The sequence below is a fragment of the Neoarius graeffei genome, chromosome 12 (assembly GCF_027579695.1).
Source record: "Neoarius graeffei isolate fNeoGra1 chromosome 12, fNeoGra1.pri, whole genome shotgun sequence".
Classification (NCBI taxonomy): Eukaryota; Metazoa; Chordata; class Actinopteri; order Siluriformes; family Ariidae; genus Neoarius; species Neoarius graeffei.
In genome coordinates this window covers 32,562,537-32,586,273 of record NC_083580.1, presented here as the reverse complement: position 1 = coordinate 32,586,273, position 23,737 = coordinate 32,562,537, and the positions used below count along the sequence as shown (strand labels likewise).

General features: G+C 41.1%; 1 protein-coding gene across 2 annotated transcripts; it reads right to left on the bottom strand.

Annotated features, from left to right (window-relative positions):
• Positions 1 to 2,974: 2,974 nt before the first annotated feature.
• On the bottom strand, positions 2,975 to 8,954 carry hmgb3b (high mobility group box 3b). Of its 2 annotated transcripts, XR_009655727.1 has the most exons (6): positions 8,849 to 8,954; positions 7,688 to 7,880; positions 5,997 to 6,136; positions 5,699 to 5,873; positions 3,627 to 3,793; positions 2,975 to 3,378 (listed from the first exon to the last, which is right to left on the bottom strand). XR_009655727.1 is itself a non-coding variant. In XM_060935789.1 (5 exons), the coding sequence occupies exons 2-5, from the start codon at positions 7,835 to 7,837 to the stop codon at positions 3,680 to 3,682; spliced, it is 579 nt and encodes a 192-aa protein (XP_060791772.1). In that variant the 5' UTR covers positions 7,838 to 7,880; positions 8,849 to 8,954; the 3' UTR covers positions 2,975 to 3,679. The 2 variants fall into 2 exon arrangements, 1 of the variants encoding a protein (XP_060791772.1); XM_060935789.1 differs by having other exon boundaries at positions 2,975 to 3,793.
• Between the last annotated feature and the right edge of the window lie 14,783 nt (positions 8,955 to 23,737).

Below are 23,737 nucleotides of genomic sequence, written 5' to 3'. Positions count from 1 at the left end.
ATGTTAGAATTGTTTAGACCGTTCATTAACGGCTCAGATAAAATCAGTGATACGGTTAATGAACAAAGCAACAAAGTTGCTGACGACTGACAAGCGCACGATGTGGTGGCATATAGCTGGAGTTTCAAACCCTGCTGCTCAGGGAAAAGGGGCAGAGATGAGCAGGGCCGGTGCAGCATTTTAAAATCACCAAGGTCCGTGATGCGCAAAGCGCGCGCCGAAACATGTTCGCCATATTTAAATGAGAGGGGTGAATTAGACATCACACAAGAGATCTATTCCTGAAATTACTTTTAATGGTGTTTGAACTGAATATCATCAGTTTTGAAAAAAAAAATCACGTGGCAAGAGTAATAATAATTTAAGCTTGTTTAATGGTTTGATCTGGCCCAAGCAATGAGGACAAAAGATACCCTAACCATGTAGCCTATGGAACTAAGATACATTCACAATCTGGCGTCTTGCTGCATTTTGATGTTTTTTAGTTCTTCTGCCAGTTGTTTTGAGTTTTTGCAGTGTTGGTCTGTGAGTCCTAGTAATGGTTTAATTATTTTGGTGAAGGGAAAATCACATTATGGACTGGGGGAATGCCAGAGTTATCCGCACAGAAGATAACAAACATCAGCGCTGGATCAGGGAGGCCATGGAGATCCGTAAGCGAAGCCCGAGGACCATCAACCGGGATGAGGGAGCATACATGCTCTCCCATACCTGGAGTGACATCTTGCATGGGACAAACAGACAGTATAAGGCGTGACCGACCTGTCAAACCAGACAGGAAGGCCACGCCTTCAGAAACAGCAGCTGATAAAAGATGCGTCACCAATAACATCCGGTGACACTCTGAGGAAGACGGAAGTTGTACGTCGAAACATGTCAAGTAAACAAACCCAAAAATTAGATGTCTGATAAAAAAGAAAAAAAAACCAAAACTAACTATATTTAATATAAGACATAATGAACGTAATCGAAAGAAAGAGACTCACTAATTTGATTGGCTGAGCAGCGTTCCATTAGTGTCTATATTTAGTATTACCGAACTGGGACGTTACCCCTTTTTGACCCACAGAGAACGGATTCTGTTCTTGTTCAAAGAATCCTGAATGGAATTGGTTCAAGAACCTGTTCCCTGTTGGTTGAAAAGGCGTACCTACTCATTCATAAGGTTTTTTTTTTTGTAGGCTGTAGCCACGATGTCATGTTGTCAGAATCAGTGTACCGCATCTCTCATAACCCGGGACGGAACAGTACCGTCGTGTGTGTGTGTGTATTATTTACCAGCTGTGGGGGTCCGTATTGTGAAATACCGTGACCGAGGTCTTGAAAATACTGACCGAGGCCTGGGCTGAGGTCACGGTATTTCACGATACGGACCGACCTTAGACTGGGAAATAATATATTTTTTCATCTCATCATCTCTAGCCGCTTTATCCTGTTCTACAGGGTCGCAGGCAAGCTGGAGCCTATCCCAGCTGACTATGAAGTTCGAAAATGTAAAATTTAACAGCTTCATGAAAGTGCGCTGATGGTTACCATGGAAACCCCGTGTCTCCTGCACTGCGTTCTTCCCCCGAGTCACGCATGCGCTCATTCGCTTTTGTGTTCTTGGTCTCAGAGCCGCGCGCACCAAACAGAGACAGAATTGTTTAACATCATTACCAATGCAATTTTTACATAGACGTTTTAATGTTATTCTTTATTTTTTTATCCAGTTGAATATTTAGCATACAAATGTATTTTCAGCTCTTAAAAATGACCGAGGTCCGGACCGCAGGGGCCTCAGAGCTGGCTGCGGCCATGGAGATGAACAAGATGCTAATAGGAAGACAGTTAAATGACAAATGGAAGTTCAGGTGAGATTGGCTAGTTCATAGCAAAACCGAAAATACCATGTACTGCGAAGACTGTACAAAGTCTGGCAAAGACAGGCACCAGTAATTTTAAACTCGAAACTATAAAGGGCCACGAAAAGTCAAATGCACACATCGGTACTATAACATCAAAACAGGCAAAGACGGCTGGTCACTACAGGACAGCATTGCTTTCAGTCCCTGGCTGTCATGAACTCGACTGAGCTGGAGAGGATGGAGCTGCTGTTTAGAAACATTCACGCGATTGGAAAGAAGTTGATCCCGCCCCAGCTATCAACTTATGGCCTGCTGGAAGCCTCAGGTCATGATCATTTTTCATGGACCATTCAGACTCATCTGATGATGAATGTAATGGGACATTTAATGTCTCTCTCTGTACACCTCTCTCACACACACACACACACACACACACACACACACTATTAATAGATAATACACAATACTTGCACATCAAATTCTCAATGATAAATGTTTTGAATTGGACTTTTAATATTAGAGTCCGTTGTACTGAATGTTATTCTTCATATTATACAATATTTCATATTGTAAGGGGCTTGAATTTGAGTTCAATAAACAATACTCTGATTATATTTTTGTCTGAATTGGTTGCATGTTTTCATATAGGGAGCTACCTTAATAGCACGGAGTGCTACTGTAGAGATACATTATATGCTGCCATTCATAATTAAATCTAGATCTTCCGAACTTTAACGTTATCATGGTGAAGGAAAAAAAAAAAAAAAAAAAAAACTTCGATTGCCTGGCAACAAAATTGTGGCTAGTGAAAAGGCTGAATGGCTAGTGACTTGGGAAAACCACTAGCCACAGTGGCCGGTGAGCAAAAAAGTTAATGTAAAGCCCTCGTGTGTGTGTGTATATATAACTAGACGCCCGCTCGCACTAATATGCCCGCCCGCTCATATCTATTTTTTAATTTAAATAAGTCACTTTTTAAATATCTCACACACTTTTTAGATACATCTTTAAAAAAAAAAAAGTGTATATATCACACAATCTGTCTCTCTCTCAGGTGACTGATGAAGACAAAGGAACGTAGCTATAACTTTAGTAGATGCATGGTTAAATGAACTATCAAGACCAAGTTTTGCAATGTTTACCACTTTATTCCCATAAATAGTCATACACCTGCAACAAATTATGGATGCCATTTAAAAAAATAAATAAAAAATAAAAACAAAGTTACAATTCCTAGATATAAAAACAAGTCATTTTAAATAAGTTTTACCAAATCAATATACAAATAAAATAAAAAATGCCCCACCCACACACAAAGAAGGGCTTTAACCAGACAGAGGTGACCATGTTGAACTGGTTGGGGGGGGGCCCTCAATCTGCAAAGGGTTCAGTGTATTCACCCAAAAAACAAGTCTGGGGAGGGAGGGGAAAATCCACTCTACATATAGTGACTACACAAACTAGTGATTGCTAACAAAAATTTGAATTTTGCTACATTGTTCTGCCCAACTTAAACTGTACAACTTGAAGCCTGGAGAATAGGAAGGGAGAAAAAAAGTCAAGATGAGTCATGAAAACAACCTTAAAACATGCATACATCTTTGTGCTACCAGATGTTTATGGCTAAACAGAAAACATTTTGTCCCTCTTTTGTAAAACTGAGATGGCATGAACAAAAGCATACTGCAAGTCCAGACCTTCTGCAAGATAACATTTCGTCTTCGCTTACAGTAGTTGGGCTTCTCCACGGGTGCCAAATACAGACTTATTTCAACTTACACTGGCAGGGATTGAGACACTGCCTCGTGTGTCAGATTAAGGATACAAAGTCCTTAATCCTCCTCTTCATCATCGTCACCATCTTCATCATCCTCCTCCCTGGATTTTGCTTTGCCTGCCGACACCCCACCACCTACTTTCCCCTTGCTCTTGTAGTCTGCCATATCCTGCCCAAGGGAAACAGTGTCAAGTCAACTTTTAAATTGCTGGCTGACAAAAACTGGAATATTCTATATATGGAGGATCTTGACATTCATGAAAGGGGAGGGGGGGGGGGGGGGATGAACTAGCAAGCTTAGGAGACTGGTGGAACACAAACAGTTCTGTCACATTTTCCAATAAACACAGTTCAAAAATACCACCATAAACCAAACAAAGTGACAGTACAATTTCAAATACAGCATGCATTTTGAAGTACAGTACTTTGAAGCCAATCTTTCTACTAAAAGACACACTGGTCTGTCATTTTGCCAGCATTTCAGAGACAAGTGGATCAAAATCTCAATACCATCTGGGAAAAGTTAGTTTCGCGACTGTCGGGAAGTTGTTTTGGTTCTCTAATAAACAAACTGCTCAACCTTTAGGCCCATCTCTAAATTACCCTTTCTCTCTAAAATCTTAGAAAAGGTGGTTTTTCAGCAGCTCTCCTCCCACTTAAACAACTTTAATATTTTGGACAAATTTCAATCTGGTTTCAGAGCCCTTCATAGCACAGAGTCTGCACTACTCAAAGTACATAATGACCTCTTGCTTGCAGTTGATTCCGGTACATGTGCCATTCTCCTCCTTCTAGATCTTAGTGCTGCATTTGACACTATAGACCATAACATCCTGTTGGCGCGCCTACATGATAAAGTTGGATTGCAAGGCCCAGTCTTAAACTGGTTTAGGTCCTATTTGGAGGATAGAACCTTCTGTGTCAAGATTGGTAACCAGTCTTCCTCCTCAGCCCCAAATAAGTATGGTGTCCCACAAGGGTCCATTCTAGGCCCCCTGCTCTTCTCTCTTTACATGCTGCCCCTAGGTTCTATTCTCAAGAAGCACAACATTCAATATCACTGTTACGCTGATGATACTCAGCTCTACCTGCCCTTCAGTCCAAACTGCTCTTCCACCATCAACAATCTGTTCAGCTGTCTTGAGGACGTTAACTTTCTACAACTACATGAAAGTAAAACTGAAATAATATTATTTGCTTCATCCCCCACTGTCACCAGCCTTGGCAATGCTCTTCCTCCTCATCTACCAGACACACAGAATGTAGTCAGAAATCTGGGCGTTCTGCTTGACAGTTCACTAACTTTTAATAAACAGGTTAATGCTGTGGTTAAAGGCAGTTTCTATCAGCTGAGGACCATAGCAAAGTTAAAACCTGTTCTTTCCCCTAAAGATCTGGAAATAGTCATCCATGCATTCATCTCCTCACGCTTAGATTACTGTAATTCCCTTTACACAGGCATGTCACAATACAACATTAATAGACTTCAACTGGTACAAAATGCTGCTGCCAGGCTTCTGACTGGCACCAAGAAAGGGGAACATATCACACCAGTCCTAGCCCAGCTCCACTGGCTTCCAGTGAGATACAGAATTGATTTTAAAATTTTACTTTTTGTTTTTAAAGCACTTAATGGTCTAGCACCACCTTATATTTCGGAACTCTTGATTCCACACTCTGCACCCAGATCACTTAGGTCACAAAATCAATCACTCCTCACCATCCCTCGCACACGCCTCAAAACCCACGGTGACCGTGCTTTCTCTGTAGCTGCTCCAAAGCTCTGGAATGCCCTCCCGCCATACATTAAATCCTCCCCTACAATTGCCTCTTTTAAATCCAATCTGAAGACTTACTTGATCACACTTGCTTTTGAGTCAAATTGAGGTTTTGTTTCTTTTTTACTCCCTTATTATGGTGCTATTGCCGCGCTTTCAATGATTAATGTAAATATGTGGGTCTGATGTTTCAGACTATTATTGTTTTTATCTATGCCTTAGCTAACACTGAAGCACTTTGGCTCAACCCCTGTTGTTTTTAAATGTGCTATATAAATAAATGACTTGACCCTTACCTTCTGGTATTTGTCCTTGAGTTTATTGGCCTTTGAAAGGAAGGGTTGCTTCTCAGAGTCAGACAGATTGTTCCACATCTCACCAAGCTTCTTTGCTACATCACCAATGCCCATGCTGGGATTCTGGGCTTTGATACTAGGCCTGTGCTCAGAGCAGAACAAGAAAAATCCCGACCTACAGAGGCAAGAGCAGCTCATTTAAATATTGTAATGCCTCAACATTTGGATGTTCACATACTCAAAAGAACATTTTGTTAAATAGCCTCTTCATCCTGAAGACTGGCAGGCATACACATACGGTGGTCTCCTTGGTGCACTGGGGTCCTTCATCTTTCTGCCCTTTTTGCCTGGATTGTAGTTCATCATTTCTTGGTCATAGCGAGCCTTATCCTGCTTGGCCATCTCCTCAAACTTGGTCTTCTCTTTTGGAGACATCACCTGAAAAGGACACCAAGAAGAGGAAAATTTCTTTGCTTAAAAAAAAAAAGTAAATAAAAATTGTTTTATATTATATATATATATATATATATATATATATATATATATATATATATATATATATATAAAAACACTTAGGCCACATTCACAATACAAGCCTTGTTCAATTCTGATTTTTTTTGCACTCAGATCATATTTGCCCATTTTGACTATTCAAATTCATAATTAAAAGTGACTTGTATCAAACTAAGGCTACGTTCACACTGCAGGTTGAAGTGACTCAAATCCGATCTTTTCGCCCATATGTGACCTGAATCCGATCTTTTATTGACAATATGAACGACACAGATCCGATTTTTTCAAATCCGACCCAGGCCGTTTGGATATGTGGTGCTAATTCCGATTCCTATCCGCTCTTTTCATATGCGACTTCAGTCTGAACCGCCAGGTCGCATTCATCCGACTTACACGTCATCAACAAGCCACAAACGTCACTATTCTGCGCTGAAGTAGGCGGCGGGTCTCTCAAAAAAGTTACAACAACATGGCGCATAATCACAGGCGCAGATAGAGGGTGGGACGAGTCATATTTAAATTCACCTCGTTCGGTCCCCCCCTACTTATAGGGAGGAAAAAACGCCTATGCTGTCTTTCTTTGCATAAGGCAAACCTCACGGAAAAAATCAAAAGACTAATTACCATTCGGTTTATTGAGGTGCACAGCAGTGTATACATATAGTTGCAACAACTCACATAAAACAAAACAAAGACTGATATTCGGTTGGTTGAGCTGCGCAGACTGCACAGGTTGCGAGCTCGAGCTTGGTTGCTATGGTTACTAACAACAAGTTTGACAGGCATATCGGGGTTGGTTTGCTGGCAGCTTTGTCCCCCCCAGTTTTTTGTCCCCCCCAGTTCAAAAAACGTATCTGCGCCCCTGCGCATGACATCAGTGCGAGGGACGCTTCGGGCTGTGAAGGTTCTGAATCTTCTCAATGGAAGGACGCAGAGGTTAGGGAGCTGATTTCCATTTGGGGGGATGCAGCTATTCAAGCTAGATTGGAGGAGTCATACCGCAACCGGGCGGTTTTACTTCTGTAAACACTGGCCAGGCTCACTGCGTGTGACGTCGTCGTATCCTGCAATGCGCATGCGGAACACTTTTAGGTCGCTTTTCGTTCATACTGAGGATCACATACAAGTCGCATATATTTGTTAATGTGAACGACCTCACAAAAAAATCGGATTTCACAAAAAAATCGGAATTGAGCATTAAGCCTTGCAGTGTGAACGTAGCGCAACAATGAACACATCCATATGCACTTTAAGATGATGGAAGACTTGTGAAAAAAAAAAAAGTGAGCTAACCCATGGTATTAAATAGACGTTCTAATAGCTAAACATCATGCATCACATTCAAAGTTATTGCACAATACCACAAAAACCATCAATAAGTCAGATTACCAGTGGCTCCCCATTACTTGTCACTACATTATGTTTAAAAAAAAAAAAAAAAACCCACACATTTCATAAAGGTCACAGCCCACTCACTTTCCATCTCTCAGAACACTTCTTGGAGAATTCTGAAAAATTTACAGAAATCCCAGGGTTCTTCTTGTTGTGCTCCTCACGACAAGTCTTCACAAAGTAGGCATAAGCAGACATTTTGCCCTTCGGCTTTGCTGGGTCACTTTTTGCCATCCTGGAAGCTGTCTGACTTTCACATATACAATAAAGTGTATGCCTAAAAGGGCAGGGAATAATGCAGTAAATATTAAAATATACTTTACTTCTTCCTAAAAGAACTTAAAAAAAAGTTAACCTCTTATTTTAAAGGGGGAACAAGCCGGCTTTGTGTAAAATAGGGTTCTAAAATTACACCAACACACTGACCAACCAAATTACTAGAAACTAAGCTTAAACGCTTAAGACACGTGAGGTGTCTACAAGGATTCACCTTCCATTTTGTGAAATGCAAACTAGTCTAGTATTAAAAATAAGTCTTCCTCCTCCCTCCTGTTCCTAAACTTTGCTGGGGGGGGGGGGGGGGGGGACACTTAGAAACACCTCCCTCCCTGTAGCACAGGAGCGACGGTACAATAGGAGCCCATTCATTAAAATGGCCTCTCGGCTAAAGAAGGCTGCTTAAGCTAACAAAGCCCTCACTCATACGTACACGAAGGTCTCCGGGGTCCCCCCACCACCATTTTTTTTTTTTTTTGCGCGTTTCACAAATTTAATAAAAACATCGATAAGAGCCAAACGAACCATATGCAAAGTTAGAGATAAAGAAACTTTTGAACATCGCAGTCTCCAGCAAAAGCATAGGAAACCAGCCATGACCGGCAAAAGGCTTTAATATTCGCTTTAACGAATAAACACATACGAACATAAACACCATACGATGTTTTAAATTGTCGTTGTTACTTAGTGTGAAAGATGTTTTTCGCCCCCGGCCATTTTAAAAACATAGTGGACACACGATGTAGTTCACGAGTGTAACCGAAGGCGGATCATCCAACTTAATGGAGACGAATGAAGTAGTATAAAAAGTATACAGGTGGTCCACTCAATACTTGTAATTTTGCTACAAATAACCGCACGTTTGCGAATACATGCGATAGACACAAACCACCGGACACTAAATATTCATAAAAGCCTTCTAAAGGTTCAAATAAGTACTTTTATGTGCTGAATCCCATTAATACTCACAGAGGTATCTTGCAGAATGATATAGTCTCACAGATCACACTATGGCTACGCGCTTCTTCCCGACTGAGAACGACACACACAAGCCTCGCGCTAGCTCACCACGAGAGCGTGCTGATTGGTTCTTCTTTCTTCTTTTTTATTGTTTCATGGCGGTTGGTAAACAGCTTTTAGGTGCATTACCGCCACCTTCTGGACTGGAGTGTGAACCAGAACGTTTACTATACTATTGTGCTAAATTCTCCTAATAATTCCTGTATCATTTAAAAACCTAAAAATAACCCTATATCCTACATTATCTGACCTCAACTGCAACATCTCTCTGATACCTAGTGTCATGTGATTACTTTGAAGTGTCATTTTAAGCATCTGTCTCTCTTGTTGATATCTAGGACAATCCAACATCACATGCTCCACTGTTTCCTGTAGTCCACAATGTTCACAACGACCAATAGCATGATAATTTAGCAGTATATACAGGGGAACTGTTAGCTATTCTTCTTGCGCTAAGGTGGGTAGAGGAAGTAAAACCAAAGTTTTGATAGGTTTTGATTTCTATCAAATGCAGTCAAAACAAGACATAGTACTTGACATAACTGTGCCGCCGGTCTGAACAGTATATTAAACGTAATGGATAACCATTATGTTTAATATACTGTTCAGACCGGCGGCACGGTGGTGTAGTGGTTAGCGCTGTCGCCTCACAGCAAGAAGGTCTGGGTTTGAGCCCCGGGGCCGGCGAGGGCCTTTCTGTGCGGAGTTTGCATGTTCTCCCCGTGTCCGCGTGGGTTCCCTGCAGGTGCTCCGGTTTCCCCCACAGTCCAAAGGCATGCAGGTTAGGTTAACTGATGACTCTAAAGTGACCGTAGGTGTGAATGTGAGTGTGAATGGTTGTCTGTGTCTATGTGTCAGCCCTGTGATGACCTGGCAACTTGTCCAGGGTGTACTCCGCCTTTCGCCCATAGTCAGCTGGGATAGGCTCCAGCTTGCCTGCGACCCTGTAGAACAGGATAAAGTGGCTAGAGATAATGAGATGAGATACTGTTCAGACCAGTGTGACCAAACCTCATCCTTAATATAATGTCTAATGATGATCCTTTCTCTTGCTTCCTCTCATTTCTCCTACTTTCTTTTGAATGCTGTAGTATCAACCCTTATTTCCTCTATCCCACTCTTCTTGCCATTTCTTTCTTATGTCTGTTTTGATTATACTTTTAACCTCAGCCTTACTATATTTTACATCCATATTTATTAGTGATGCAGTGCAGAGCACGCATCACTATTGTTCTACTATGTGTTTCTTATTATTATTATTAGTGATGCAGTGCAGAGCACGCATCACTAATGTTCTTCTATGCGTTTCTTATTATTAGTGATGCAGTGCAGAGCACGCATCACTATTGTTCTTCTATGCGTTTCTTATGATTATTATTTTTCTTATGAGTTATGCAGTGCAGAGCACGCATCACTATTGTTCTTCTATGCGTTTCTTATTATTAGTGATGCAGTGCAGAGCACGCATCACTATTGTTCTTCTATGCGTTTCTTATTAGTGATGCAGTGCAGAGCACGGCATCACTATTGTGCTTCTATGCGTTTCTTATGATAAGTGATGCAGTGCAGAGCACGGCATCACTATTGTTCTGCTCTGCGTTTCTTCTTCTTATTAGTGATGCAGTGCAGAGCACGCATCACTATTGTTCTTCTATGCATTTCTTCTTATTAGGATGCAGTGCAAAGCACAGCAACCTATGGGCTCCCCTAGGGGAGCCCATAGGTTGCAGTGCAAAGCACTGCAACTATTGTTCTTCTACGTGTTTCTTTTTATTATTAGGATGCAGTGCTGCAGCACAGCAACCTATGGGCTCCCCTAGGGGAGCCCATAGGTTGCAGTGCAAAGCACTGCAACTATTGTTCTTCTACGTATTTCTTCTTCTTCTTCTTCTTCTTCTTATTCCTACGCAAATTTTGATTTCGAATAACTCAATAACCGTACGTCGCACACAGACAAACAATACATCAAAACGTGCGGCTCGATCGGACTCGCTATGCTATTACTTTTCTCTACAGTTTACGATTTTTTCGCGACGTAGTCGCGAAAAAATCGCCCCAAAAAACCCCATTCATTTCTATGGAATTAATTGAAAAAAAAGCACTTTTTCAACGTTTTTCAAACATCCGCTGCTCTGGCATGCTTTCACCTAGAGACATGATTCAAACTCTAAAACGTAGGAAAACTTCTCCTCTGTGGATCTGGCATTCAACTTTTCTGCTAGGTTTTACACTTTCGGATCAGGCCCGGTTCAAACGCCATGTGGTTTCTGGGAGAAAATCCGGCTTTTGAATGGGTGTCTATTGCGTTACACACCAGTGCGCCTCGTTAACTCAGAGTGTAGGCGGCTTCAAAAAAAAGCTCAAAATTTCTCACTTAAACTGTGTTTTCATCCACAAATTTCACTCTACAGACATGATTTTCTCAAAAGTAGTAGGAAAACTTGTCCTGATTCACACAATGTGTCTACCTAAACGATAGGATTTACGGTTTTTGAATGACAAGCGTCAAACTGAGGACAGTGCAGCTGACAGGCTTCATTGACATCCATTATAAACGTGATAGAAAAGTCACTCGTTTTTAAATCGCTCTAATGTCGTTATTTTAAAGAGTACAAACAAAAAAATACATCATTTTATTCAGGAGACCCTTCTAGCGCTCAGTGTGAAAGAATTTTGTGAATAGCTGCTTCCGTTGTCGAGTTATTTGTCATTGTTCGAGGCCTGGTCCTTCATAAAAAAAACAGTAGAAAACTCCAGCCCTTGTGTGTCTTAGCCTCACCTTAGCCGCCCACTTTATTAGGAACACTTCTGTTCGTACATACAACCTACAAACACTCTTCTTAGAGTTTAGAGTTTATTTTATTTTTAAAAGGGACAGTGCACAAATTAAACATTATCCTTGTGGTAAGGACAGATGTCTGTCCCAGGTTATAGCAGTACATGCTAATTTCCACCTGTAGTGACTTTTTTTTGCTCTTGAATAGCTCTTCATGACGGCTGCTGTCTCAAGCACACACATGATCATTGCATTGAAACATCATTGCGGGTCACACATTCACGGCCAGCAAACATGCGTGACCGAATTGCTTCGCGCACTGCATCCTCTCACAATTTCCCCCGGGGAATTGTCCGGTCTAGTTAGGATGCAGTGCTGCAGCACAGCAACCTATGGGCTCCCCTAGGGGAGCCCATAGGTTGCAGTGCAAAGCACTGCAACTATTGTTCTTCTACGTGTTTCTTCCTCTTATTAGGATGCAGTGCTGCAGCACAGCAACCTATGGGCTCCCCTAGGGGAGCCCATAGGTTGCAGTGCAAAGCACTGCAACTATTGTTCTTCTACGTATTTCTTCTTCTTCTTCTTCTTCTTCTTATTCCTACGCAAATTTTGATTTCGAATAACTCAATAACCGTACGTCGCACACAGACAAACAATATATCAAAACGTGCGGCTCGATCGGACTCGCTATGCTATTACTTCTCTCTATAGAATACGATTTTTTCGCGACGTAGTCGCGAAAAAATCGCCCCAAAAAACCCCATTCATTTCTATGGAATTAATTGAAAAAAAAAGCACTTTTTCAATGTTTTTCAAACATCCACTGCTCTGGCATGCTTTCACCTAGAGACATGATTCAAACTCTAAAACGTAGGAAAACTTCTCCTCTGTGGATCTGGCATTCAACTTTTCTGCTAGGTTTTACACTTTCGGATCAGGCCCGGTTCAAACGCCATGTGGTTTCTGGGAGAAAATCCGGCTTTTGAATGGGTGTCTATTGCGTTACACACCAGTGAGGGTCGTTAAGGTTAGAGTGGAGAGTGGTTAAAAAAAAAGGTCAAACTTTCTCGCTTAAACTCTGTTTTCAACCACAAATTTCACTCTACAGACATGATTTTCTCAAAAGTAGTAGGAAAACTTGTCCTGATTCACACAATGTGTCTACCTAAACGGTAGGATTTACGGTTTTTGAATGACAAGCCTCAAAGTGAGGAGAGCACAGGTGAGCGGCCTCATTGACTCCCAGTATAAACGTTGCTGAAAAGTCACTCGTTTTTAACTCCCTGTAGCGTCCTCATTTTTAACAATACAAACAAAAAAATACATCATTTTATTCAGGAGACCCTTCTAGCGCTCACTGTGAAAGAATTTTGTGAATAGCTGCTTTCGTTGTCGAGTTATTTGTGATTGTTCGAGGCCTACTCCTTAGCAAAACAGCAGACACCTGATAAAATCTTGTGTGTGTTTCTTAGCCTGCTCAGGCATGTCACCATGCTTACTGGCTTCAGTAAGCGAGCACAGAGGGGAGGGGGGCAGCTGTCTCAAGCACACACATCAATCATGGCATTGTAGCTTCATAGCAGGTCACACAACCGTACGTCGCACACAGACAAACAATATATCAAAACGTGCGGATCGATCGGACTCGCTATGCTATTAGTTTTCTCTACAGATTACGATTTTTTCGCGACGTAGTCGCGAAAAAATCGCCCAAAAAAACCCCATTCATTTCTATGGAATTAATTGGAAAAAAAGCACTTTTTCAACGTTTTTCAAACATCCGCTGCTCTGGCATGCTTTCACCTAGAGACATGATTCAAACTCTAAAACGTAGGAAAACTTCTCCTCTGTGGATCTGGCATTCAACTTTTCTGCTAGGTTTTACACTTTCGGATCAGTCCCGGTTCAAACGCCATGTGGTTTCTGGGAGAAAATCCGGCTTTTGAATGGGTGTCTATTGCGTTACACACCAGTGAGGGTCTTTAAGCTTAGAGTGTAGGCGGCTTCAAAAAAAAGCTCAAACTTTCTCGCTTAAACCGTGTTTTCAGCCACAAATTTCACTCTACAGACATGATTTTCTCAAAAGTAGTAGGAAAACTTGTCCTGATTCACACAATGTGTCTACCTAAACGATAGGATTTACGGTTTTTGAATGACAAGCCTCAAAGTGAGGAGAGCACAGGTGAGCGGCCTCATTGACTCCCAGTATAAACGTTGCTGAAAAGTCACTCGTTTTTAACTCCCTGTAGCGTCCTCATTTTTAACAATACAAACAAAAAAAATACATCATTTTATTCAGGAGACCCTTCTAGCGCTCACTGTGAAAGAATTTTGTGAATAGCTGCTTCCGTTGTCGAGTTATTTGTCATTGTTCGAGGCCTGGTCCTTCATAAAAAAAACAGTAGAAAACTCCAGCCCTTGTGTGTCAGCCTCACCTTAGCCGCCCACTTTATTAGGAACACTTCTGTTCGTACATACAAACTACAAACACTCTTCTTAGAGTTTAGAGTTTATTTTATTTTTAAAAGGGACAGTGCACAAATTAAACATTATCCTTGTGTTAAGGACAGATGTCTGTCCCAGGTTATAGCAGTACATGCAAACAAACAGTACATTACTTTTCTCTATAGAATACGATTTTTTCGCGACGTAGTCGTGAAAAAATCGCCCCAAAAAACCCCATTCATTTCTATGGAATTAATTGAAAAAAAAGCACTTTTTCAACGTTTTTCAAACATCCGTTGCTCTGGCATGCTTTCACCTAGAGACATGATTCAAACTCTAAAACGTAGGAAAACTTCTCCTCTGTGGATCTGGCATTCAACTTTTCTGCTAGGTTTTACACTTTCGGATCAGGCCCGGTTCAAACGCCATGTGGTTTCTGGGAGAAAATCCGGCTTTTGAATGGGTGTCTATTGCGTTACACACCAGTGAGGGTCTTTAAGCTTAGAGTGTAGGCGGCTTCAAAAAAAAGCTCAAACTTTCTCGCTTAAACCGTGTTTTCCGCCACAAATTTCACTCTACAGACATGATTTTCTCAAAAGTAGTAGGAAAACTTGTCCTGATTCACACAATGTGTCTACCTAAACGATAGGATTTACGGTTTTTGAATGACAAGCCTCAAAGTGAGGAGAGCACAGGTGAGCGGCCTCATTGACTCCCAGTATAAACGTTGCTGAAAAGTCACTCGTTTTTAACTCCCTGTAGCGTCCTCATTTTTAACAATACAAACAAAAAAATACATCATTTTATTCAGGAGACCCTTCTAGCGCTCACTGTGAAAGAATTTTGTGAATAGCTGCTTCCGTTGTCGAGTTATTTGTCATTGTTCGAGGCCTGGTCCTTCATAAAAAAAACAGTAGAAAACTCCAGCCCTTGTGTGTCAGCCTCACCTTAGCCGCCCACTTTATTAGGAACACTTCTGTTCGTACATACAAACTACAAACACTCTTCTTAGAGTTTAGAGTTTATTTTATTTTTAAAAGGGACAGTGCACAAATTAAACATTATCCTTGTGTTAAGGACAGATGTCTGTCCCAGGTTATAGCAGTACATGCAAACAAACAGTACATTACTTTTCTCTATAGAATACGATTTTTTCGCGACGTAGTCGTGAAAAAATCGCCCCAAAAAACCCCATTCATTTCTATGGAATTAATTGAAAAAAAAGCACTTTTTCAACGTTTTTCAAACATCCGTTGCTCTGGCATGCTTTCACCTAGAGACATGATTCAAACTCTAAAACGTAGGAAAACTTCTCCTCTGTGGATCTGGCATTCAACTTTTCTGCTAGGTTTTACACTTTCGGATCAGGCCCGGTTCAAACGCCATGTGGTTTCTGGGAGAAAATCCGGCTTTTGAATGGGTGTCTATTGCGTTACACACCAGTGAGGGTCTTTAAGCTTAGAGTGTAGGCGGCTTCAAAAAAAAGCTCAAACTTTCTCGCTTAAACCGTGTTTTCCGCCACAAATTTCACTCTACAGACATGATTTTCTCAAAAGTAGTAGGAAAACTTGTCCTGATTCACACAATGTGTCTACCTAAACGATAGGATTTACGGTTTTTGAATGACAAGCCTCAAAGTGAGGAGAGCACAGGTGAGCGGCCTCATTGACTCCCAGTATAAACGTTGCTGAAAAGTCACTCGTTTTTAACTCCCTGTAGCGTCCTCATTTTTAACAATACAAACAAAAAAATACATCATTTTATTCAGGAGACCCTTCTAGCGCTCACGGTGAAAGAATTTTGTGAATAGCTGCTTCCGTTGTCGAGTTATTTGTCATTGTTCGAGGCCTGGTCCTTCATAAAAAAAACAGTAGAAAACTCCAGCCCTTGTGTGTCAGCCTCACCTTAGCCGCCCACTTTATTAGGAACACTTCTGTTCGTACATACAAACTACAAACACTCTTCTTAGAGTTTAGAGTTTATTTTATTTTTAAAAGGGACAGTGCACAAATTAAACATTATCCTTGTGGTAAGGACAGATGTCTGTCCCAGGTTATAGCAGTACATGCTAATTTCCGCCTGTAGTCACTTTGGTCATACTCTTGAATAGGTCTTCTTCATGATGGCTGCTGTCTCGTGCACACACACGATCATTGCATTGAAACATCATTGCGGGTCACACGTTCACGGCCAGCGAACATGCGTGAGCGAATTGCTTCGCGCACTGCATCCTCTCACAATTTCCCCCGGGGAATTGTCCGGTCTAGTTATTATTCCTACGCAAATTTTGATTTCGAATAACTCAATAACCGTACGTCGCACACAGACAAACAATATATCAAAACGTGCGGCTCGATCGGACTCGCTATGCTATTACTTTTCTCTACAGTTTACGATTTTTTCGCGACGTAGTCGCGAAAAAATCGTCCAAAAAAACCCCATTCATTTCTATGGAATTAATTTGAAAAAAAGCACTTTTTCAACGTTTTTCAAACATCCGCTGCTCTGGCATGCTTTCACCTAGAGACGTGATTCAAACTCTAAAACGTAGGAAAACTTCTCCTCTGTGGATCTGGCATTCAACTTTTCTGCTAGGTTTTACACTTTCGGATCAGTCCCGGGTCAAACGCCATGTGGGTTCTGATAGAAAATCCGGCTTTTGAATGGGTGTCTATTGCGTTACACACCAGTGCGCCTCGTTAACTCAGAGTGTAGGCGGCTTCAAAAAAAAGCTCAAAATTTCTCACTTAAACTGTGTTTTCATCCACAAATTTCACTCTACAGACATGATTTTCTCAAAAGTAGTAGGAAAACTTGTCCTGATTCACACAATGTGTCTACCTAAACGGTAGGATTTACGGTTTTTGAATGACAAGCGTCAAACTGAGGACAGTGCAGCTGACAGGCTTCATTGACATCCATTATAAACGTGATAGAAAAGTCACTCGTTTTTAAATCGGTCTAGTGTCGTTATTTTAAAGAGTACAAACAAAAAAATACATCATTTTATTCAGGAGACCCTTCTAGCGCTCAGTGTGAAAGAATTTTGTGAATAGCTGCTTCCGTTGTCGAGTTATTTGTCATTGTTCGAGGCCTGGTCCTTCATAAAAAAAACAGTAGAAAACTCCAGCCCTTGTGTGTCAGCCTCACCTTAGCCGCCCACTTTATTAGGAACACTTCTGTTCGTACATACAAACTACAAACACTCTTCTTAGAGTTTAGAGTTTATTTTATTTTTAAAAGGGACAGTGCACAAATTAAACATTATCCTTGTGGTAAGGACAGATGTCTGTCCCAGGTTATAGCAGTACATGCTAATTTCCGCCTGTAGTCACTTTGGTCATACTCTTGAATAGGTCTTCTTCATGATGGCTGCTGTCTCGAGCACACACACGATCATTGCATTGAAACATCATTGCGGGTCACACATTCACGGCCAGCGAACATGCGTGAGCGAATTGCTTCGCGCACTGCATCCGCTCACAATTTCCCCCGGGGAATTGTCCGGTCTAGTTAGGATGCAGTGCTGCAGCACAGCAACCTATGGGCTCCCCTAGGGGAGCCCATAGGTTGCAGTGCAAAGCACTGCAACTATTGTTCTTCTACGTATTTCTTCTTCTTCTTCTTCTTCTTCTTATTCCTACGCAAATTTTGATTTCGAATAACTCAATAACCGTACGTCGCACACAGACAAACAATATATCAAAACGTGCGGCTCGATCGGACTCGCTATGCTATTACTTTTCTCTATAGATTGCGATTTTTTCGCGACATAGTCGCGAAAAAATCGCCCAAAAAAACCTCATTCATTTCTATGGAATTAATTGAAAAAAAAGCACTTTTTCAAACATCCACTGCTCTGGCATGCTTTCACCTAGAGACATGATTCAAACTCTAAAACGTAGGAAAACTTCTCCTCTGTGGATCTGGCATTCAACTTTTCTGCTAGGTTTTACACTTTCGGATCAGGCCCGGTTCAAACGCCATGTGGTTTCTGGGAGAAAATCCGGCTTTTGAATGGGTGTCTATTGCGTTACACACCAGTGAGGGTCGTTAAGCTTAGAGTGTAGGCGGCTTCGAAAAAAAGCTCAAACTTTCTCGCTTAAACCGTGTTTTCAGCCACAAATTTCACTCTACAGACATGATTTTCTCCAAAGTAGTAGGAAAACTTGTCCTGATTCACACAATGTGTCTACCTAAACGATAGGATTTACGGTTTTTGAATGACAAGCCTCAAAGTGAGGAGAGCACAGGTGAGCGGCCTCATTGACTCCCAGTATAAACGTTGCTGAAAAGTCACTCGTTTTTAACTCCCTGTAGCGTCCTCATTTTTAACAATACAAACAAAAAAATACAGCATTTTATTCAGGAGACCCTTCTAGCGCTCACTGTGAAAGAATTTTGTGAATAGCTGCTTCCGTTGTCGAGTTATTTGTCATTGTTCGAGGCCTGGTCCTTCATAAAAAAAACAGTAGAAAACTCCAGCCCTTGTGTGTCAGCCTCACCTTAGCCGCCCACTTTATTAGGAACACTTCTGTTCGTACATACAAACTACAAACACTCTTCTTAGAGTTTAGAGTTTATTTTATTTTTAAAAGGGACAGTGCACAAATTAAACATTATCCTTGTGTTAAGGACAGATGTCTGTCCCAGGTTATAGCAGTACATGCTAATTTCCGCCTGTAGTCACTTTGGTCATACTCTTGAATAGGTCTTCTTCATGACGGCTGCTGTCTCGAGCACACACACGATCATTGCATTGAAACATCATTGCGGGTCACACATTCACGGCCAGCGAACATGCGTGACCGAATTGCTTCGCGCACTGCATCCTCTCACAATTTCCCCCGGGGAATTGTCCGGTCTAGTTAGGATGCAGTGCTGCAGCACAGCAACCTATGGGCTCCCCTAGGGGAGCCCATAGGTTGCAGTGCAAAGCACTGCAACTATTGTTCTTCTACGTGTTTCTTCTTCTTATTATTCCTACGCAAATTTTGATTTTGAATAACTCAATAACTGTACGTCGCACACAGACAAACAATATATCAAAACGTGCGGCTCGATCGGACTCGCTATGCTATTACTTTTCTCTATAGATTGCGATTTTTTCGCGACGTAGTCGCGAAAAAATCGCCCAAAAAAACCCCATTCATTTCTATGGAATTAATTGAAAAAAAAGCACTTTTTCAACGTTTTTCAAACATCCGCTGCTCTGGCATGCTTTCACCTAGAGACGTGATTCAACCTCTAAAACGTAGGAAAACTTCTCCTCTGTGGATCTGGCATTAAACTTTTCTGCTAGGTTCTACACTTTCGGATCAGTCCCGGCTCAACCGCCATGTGGTTTCTGGGAGAAAATCCGGCTTTTGAATGGGTGTCTATTGCGTTACACACCAGTGAAGGTCATTATCTTAGAGTGTAGACAGTTTGAAAAAAAAGGTCAAACTTTCTCGCTTAAACTCTGTTTTCAGCCACAAATTTCACTCTACAGACATGATTTTCTCAAAAGTAGTAGGAAAACTTGTCCTGATTCACACAATGTGTCTACCTAAACGATAGGATTTACGGTTTTTGAATGACAAGCCTCAAAGTGAGGAGAGCACAGGTGAGCGGCCTCATTGACTCCCAGTATAAACGTTGCTGAAAAGTCACTCGTTTTTAACTCCCTGTAGCGTCCTCATTTTTAACAATACAAACAAAAAAATACATCATTTTATTCAGGAGACCCTTCTAGCGCTCACTGTGAAAGAATTTTGTGAATAGCTGCTTCCGTTGTCGAGTTATTTATCATTGTTCGAGGCCTGGTCCATAGCAATTTACAGCAGACACCTGACATAATCTTGTGTGTGTTTCTTAACTCTCCTGTTCAGGCCCATCACCATGCCAATTGGGGCCAGTGACGGGGCAGAGGGAAAAGCTGTCTCAAGAACACACACATCATGCTCAAAATTTCAAACTTAAACTGTTTTCAGCCACAAATTTCACACTACAGACATAATTTTCTCAAAAGTAGTAGTCACTCTTGTCCCAAAAAAACCCCATTCATTTCTATGGAATTAATTTGAAAAAAAGCACTTTTTCAACGTTTTTCAAACATCCGCTGCTCTGGCATGCTTTCACCTAGAGACGTGATTCAAACTCTAAAACGTAGGAAAACTTCTCCTCTGTGGATCTGGCATTCAACTTTTCTGCTAGGTTCTACACTTTCGGATCAGTCCCAGGTCAAACGCCATGTGGTTTCTGGGAGAAAATCCGGCTTTTGAATGGGTGTCTATTGCGTTACACACCAGTGGACCTCATTAAGCTCAGAGTGGAGAGAGGTTCAAAAAAAAGGTCAAACTTTCTCGCTTAAACTCTGTTTTCAGCCACAAATTTCATTCTACAGACATGATTTTCTCAAAAGTAGTAGGAAAACTTGTCCTGATTCACACAATGTGTCTACCTAAACGATAGGATTTACGGTTTTTGAATGACAAGCATCAAACTGAGGACAGGGCAGCTGACAGGCTTCATTGAAACCCATTGTAAACGTGAGAGAAAAGTCACTCGTTTTTAAATCGCTCTAGTGTCGTTATTTTTAAGAGTACAAACAAAAAAATACATAATTTTATTCAGGAGACCCTTCTAGCGCTCACTGTGAAAGAATTTTGTGAATAGCTGCTTCCGTTGTCGAGTTATTTGTCATTGTTTGAGGTCTGGTCCGTAGTAAAACACAGCACAAAATTCAAGACCTTGTGTGTGTTAGCTCATTGACATGCATTATAAACGGGATAGAAAAGTCACTCGTTTTTAAATCGCTCTAGTGTCGTTATTTTTAAGAGTACAAACAAAAAAATACATAATTTTATTCAGGAGACCCTTCTAGCGCTCACTGTGAAAGAATTTTGTGAATAGCTGCTTCCGTTGTCGAGTTATTTGTCATTGTTCGAGGCCTGGTCCTTCATAAAAAAAACAGTAGAAAACTCCAGCCCTTGTGTGTCTTAGCCTCACCTTAGCCGCCCACTTTATTAGGAGCACTTCTGTTCGTACATACAAACTACAAACACTCTTCTTAGAGTTTAGAGTTTATTTTATTTTTAAAAGGGACAGTGCACAAAATAAACATTATCCTTGTGGTAAGGACAGATGTCTGTCCCAGGATATAGCAGTACATGCTAATTTCCGCCTGTAGTCACTTTGGTTATACTCTTGAATAGCTCTTCTTCATGATGGCTGCTGTCTCGAGCACACACATAATCATTGCATTGAAACATCATTGCGGGTCACACATTCACGGCCAGCGAACATGCGTGACCGAATTGCTTCGCGCACTGCATCCTCTCACAATTTCCCCCGGGGAATTGTCCAGTCTAGTTAGGATGCAGTGCTGCAGCACAGCAACCTATGGGCTCCCCTAGGGGAGCCCATAGGTTGCAGTGCAAAGCACTGCAACTATTGTTCTTCTACGTATTTCTTCTTCTTCTTCTTATTAGGATGCAGTGCTTTTAACACTTTTTAGTCATTTTTGTCATTTGAACTGTAAAAGCACGTCTGAAACGAGTTTTCAACATAGTGTTGTGAGATGCACTTGTTCAGAGTGGGAAAACACCCTTTGTGTCACCTAGTGCATGAAAACAGCTTTCCGAGCGCAGGAGCGCATTCATCCTGTACCTAACGCCTTTTCAGAGCATAAAGCAAACGTTTTACAAGGAACATTGTTTCTGAGTGAAATGAGGTCATTCGATCATATGTGACATAGAACAACTTTCTAAGCATGGATTTTCATATTTTCGAGCTTTTAACACTTTTTAGTCATTTTTGTCATTTGAACTGTAAAAGCACGTCTGAAACAAGTTTTCAACAAAGTACTGTGATATGCACTTGTTCAGAGTGGGAAAACACACTTTGTGTCACCGAGGGCATGAAAACAGCTTTCCTGGCGCAGGAGCGCATTCAGCCTGTTTCTATCGCCTTTTCAGCGCATAAAGCAGACGTTTTCCAAGGAACGTTGATTTTTGATTGCATTCGAACATATGCGACATGGAACAACTTTCTAAGCATGGATTTTTATGTTTTCGCGCTTATGACACATTTTCATCATCTTTGTCATTTGAACTGTAAAAGCACGTCTGAAACGAGTTTTCAACATCCTACTGTGATATGCACTTGTTCAGAGTGGGAAAACACCCTTTGTGTCACCTAGTGCATGAAAACAGCTTTCCTAGCGCAGGAGCGCATTCATCCTGTATCTAACGCCTTTTCAGAGCATAAAGCAAACGTTTTACAAGGAACATTGTTTCTGAGTGAAATGAGGTCATTCGATCATATGTGACATAGAACAACTTTCTAAGCATGGATTTTCATATTTTCGAGCTTTTAACACTTTTTAGTCATTTTTGTCATTTTAAATGTAAAAGCACGTCTGAAACAAGTTTTTTCAACAAAGTACTGTGATATGCACTTGTCCAGAGTGGGAAAACACCCTTTGTGTCACCGAGGGCATGAAAACAGCTTTCCTGGCGCGGGAGCGCATTCAGCCTGTTTCTGACGCCTTTTCAGAGCATAAAGCAGACCTTTGGCAAGGAACATTGATTTTGAGTGAAATGATTGCATTCGCGCATATGCGACATGGAACAACTTTCAAAGCATGGATTTTCATGTTTTCGAGCTTTTAACACATTTTCATCATATTTGTCATTTTAACTGTAAAAGCACGTCTGAAACGAGTTTTCAACGTAGTACTGTGATATGCACTTGTTCAGAGTGGAAAAACACACTTTGTGTCCCCGAGTTCATGAAAACAGCTTTCCTACCCCAGGAGCGCATTTCGCTTGTTTGTAATGCCGTTTTAGAGCATAAAGCAAACGTTTGACAAGGAACATTGATTTTGAGCCAATTGAATGCTTTCGAGCATATGTGACATGGAACAACTTTCTAAGCATAGATTTTCATGTTTTCGAGCTTTTAACACATTTTCATCATATTTGACATTTTAACTGTAAAAGCACGTCTGAAACGACTTTTCAACATAGTACTGTGATGTGCGCATGTTCAGAGTGGGAAAACACTCTTTGTGTCACCGAGTTCATGAAAACAGCCTTCCTATGCCAGGAGCGCATTTCGCTTCTTTGTAACGCTGTTTTAGAGCATAAAGCAAACGTTTGACAAGGAACATTGATTTTGAGTGAATTGAGTGCTTTCGAGCATATGTGACAGGGAACAACTTTCTAAGCATGGATTATCATGTTTTCGAGCTTTTAACACATTTTCATCATATTTGTCATTTTAACTGTAAAAGCACGTCTGAAACGAGTTTTCAACGTAGTACTGTGAGATGCACTTGTTCAGACTGGGAAAACACCCTTTGTGTCACCTAATGCATGAAAACAGCTTTCCGAGCGCAGGAGCGCATTCAGCCTGTTTCTAACGCCTTTTCAGAGCATAAAGCAGACCTTTGGCAAGGAACATTGATTTTGAGTGAAATGATTGCATTCGCGCATATGCGACATGGAACAACTTTCAAAGCATGGATTTTCATGTTTTCGAGCTTTTAACACATTTTCATCATATTTGTCATTTTAACTGTAAAAGCACGTCTGAAACGAGTTTTCAACATAGTGTTGTGAGATGCACTTGTT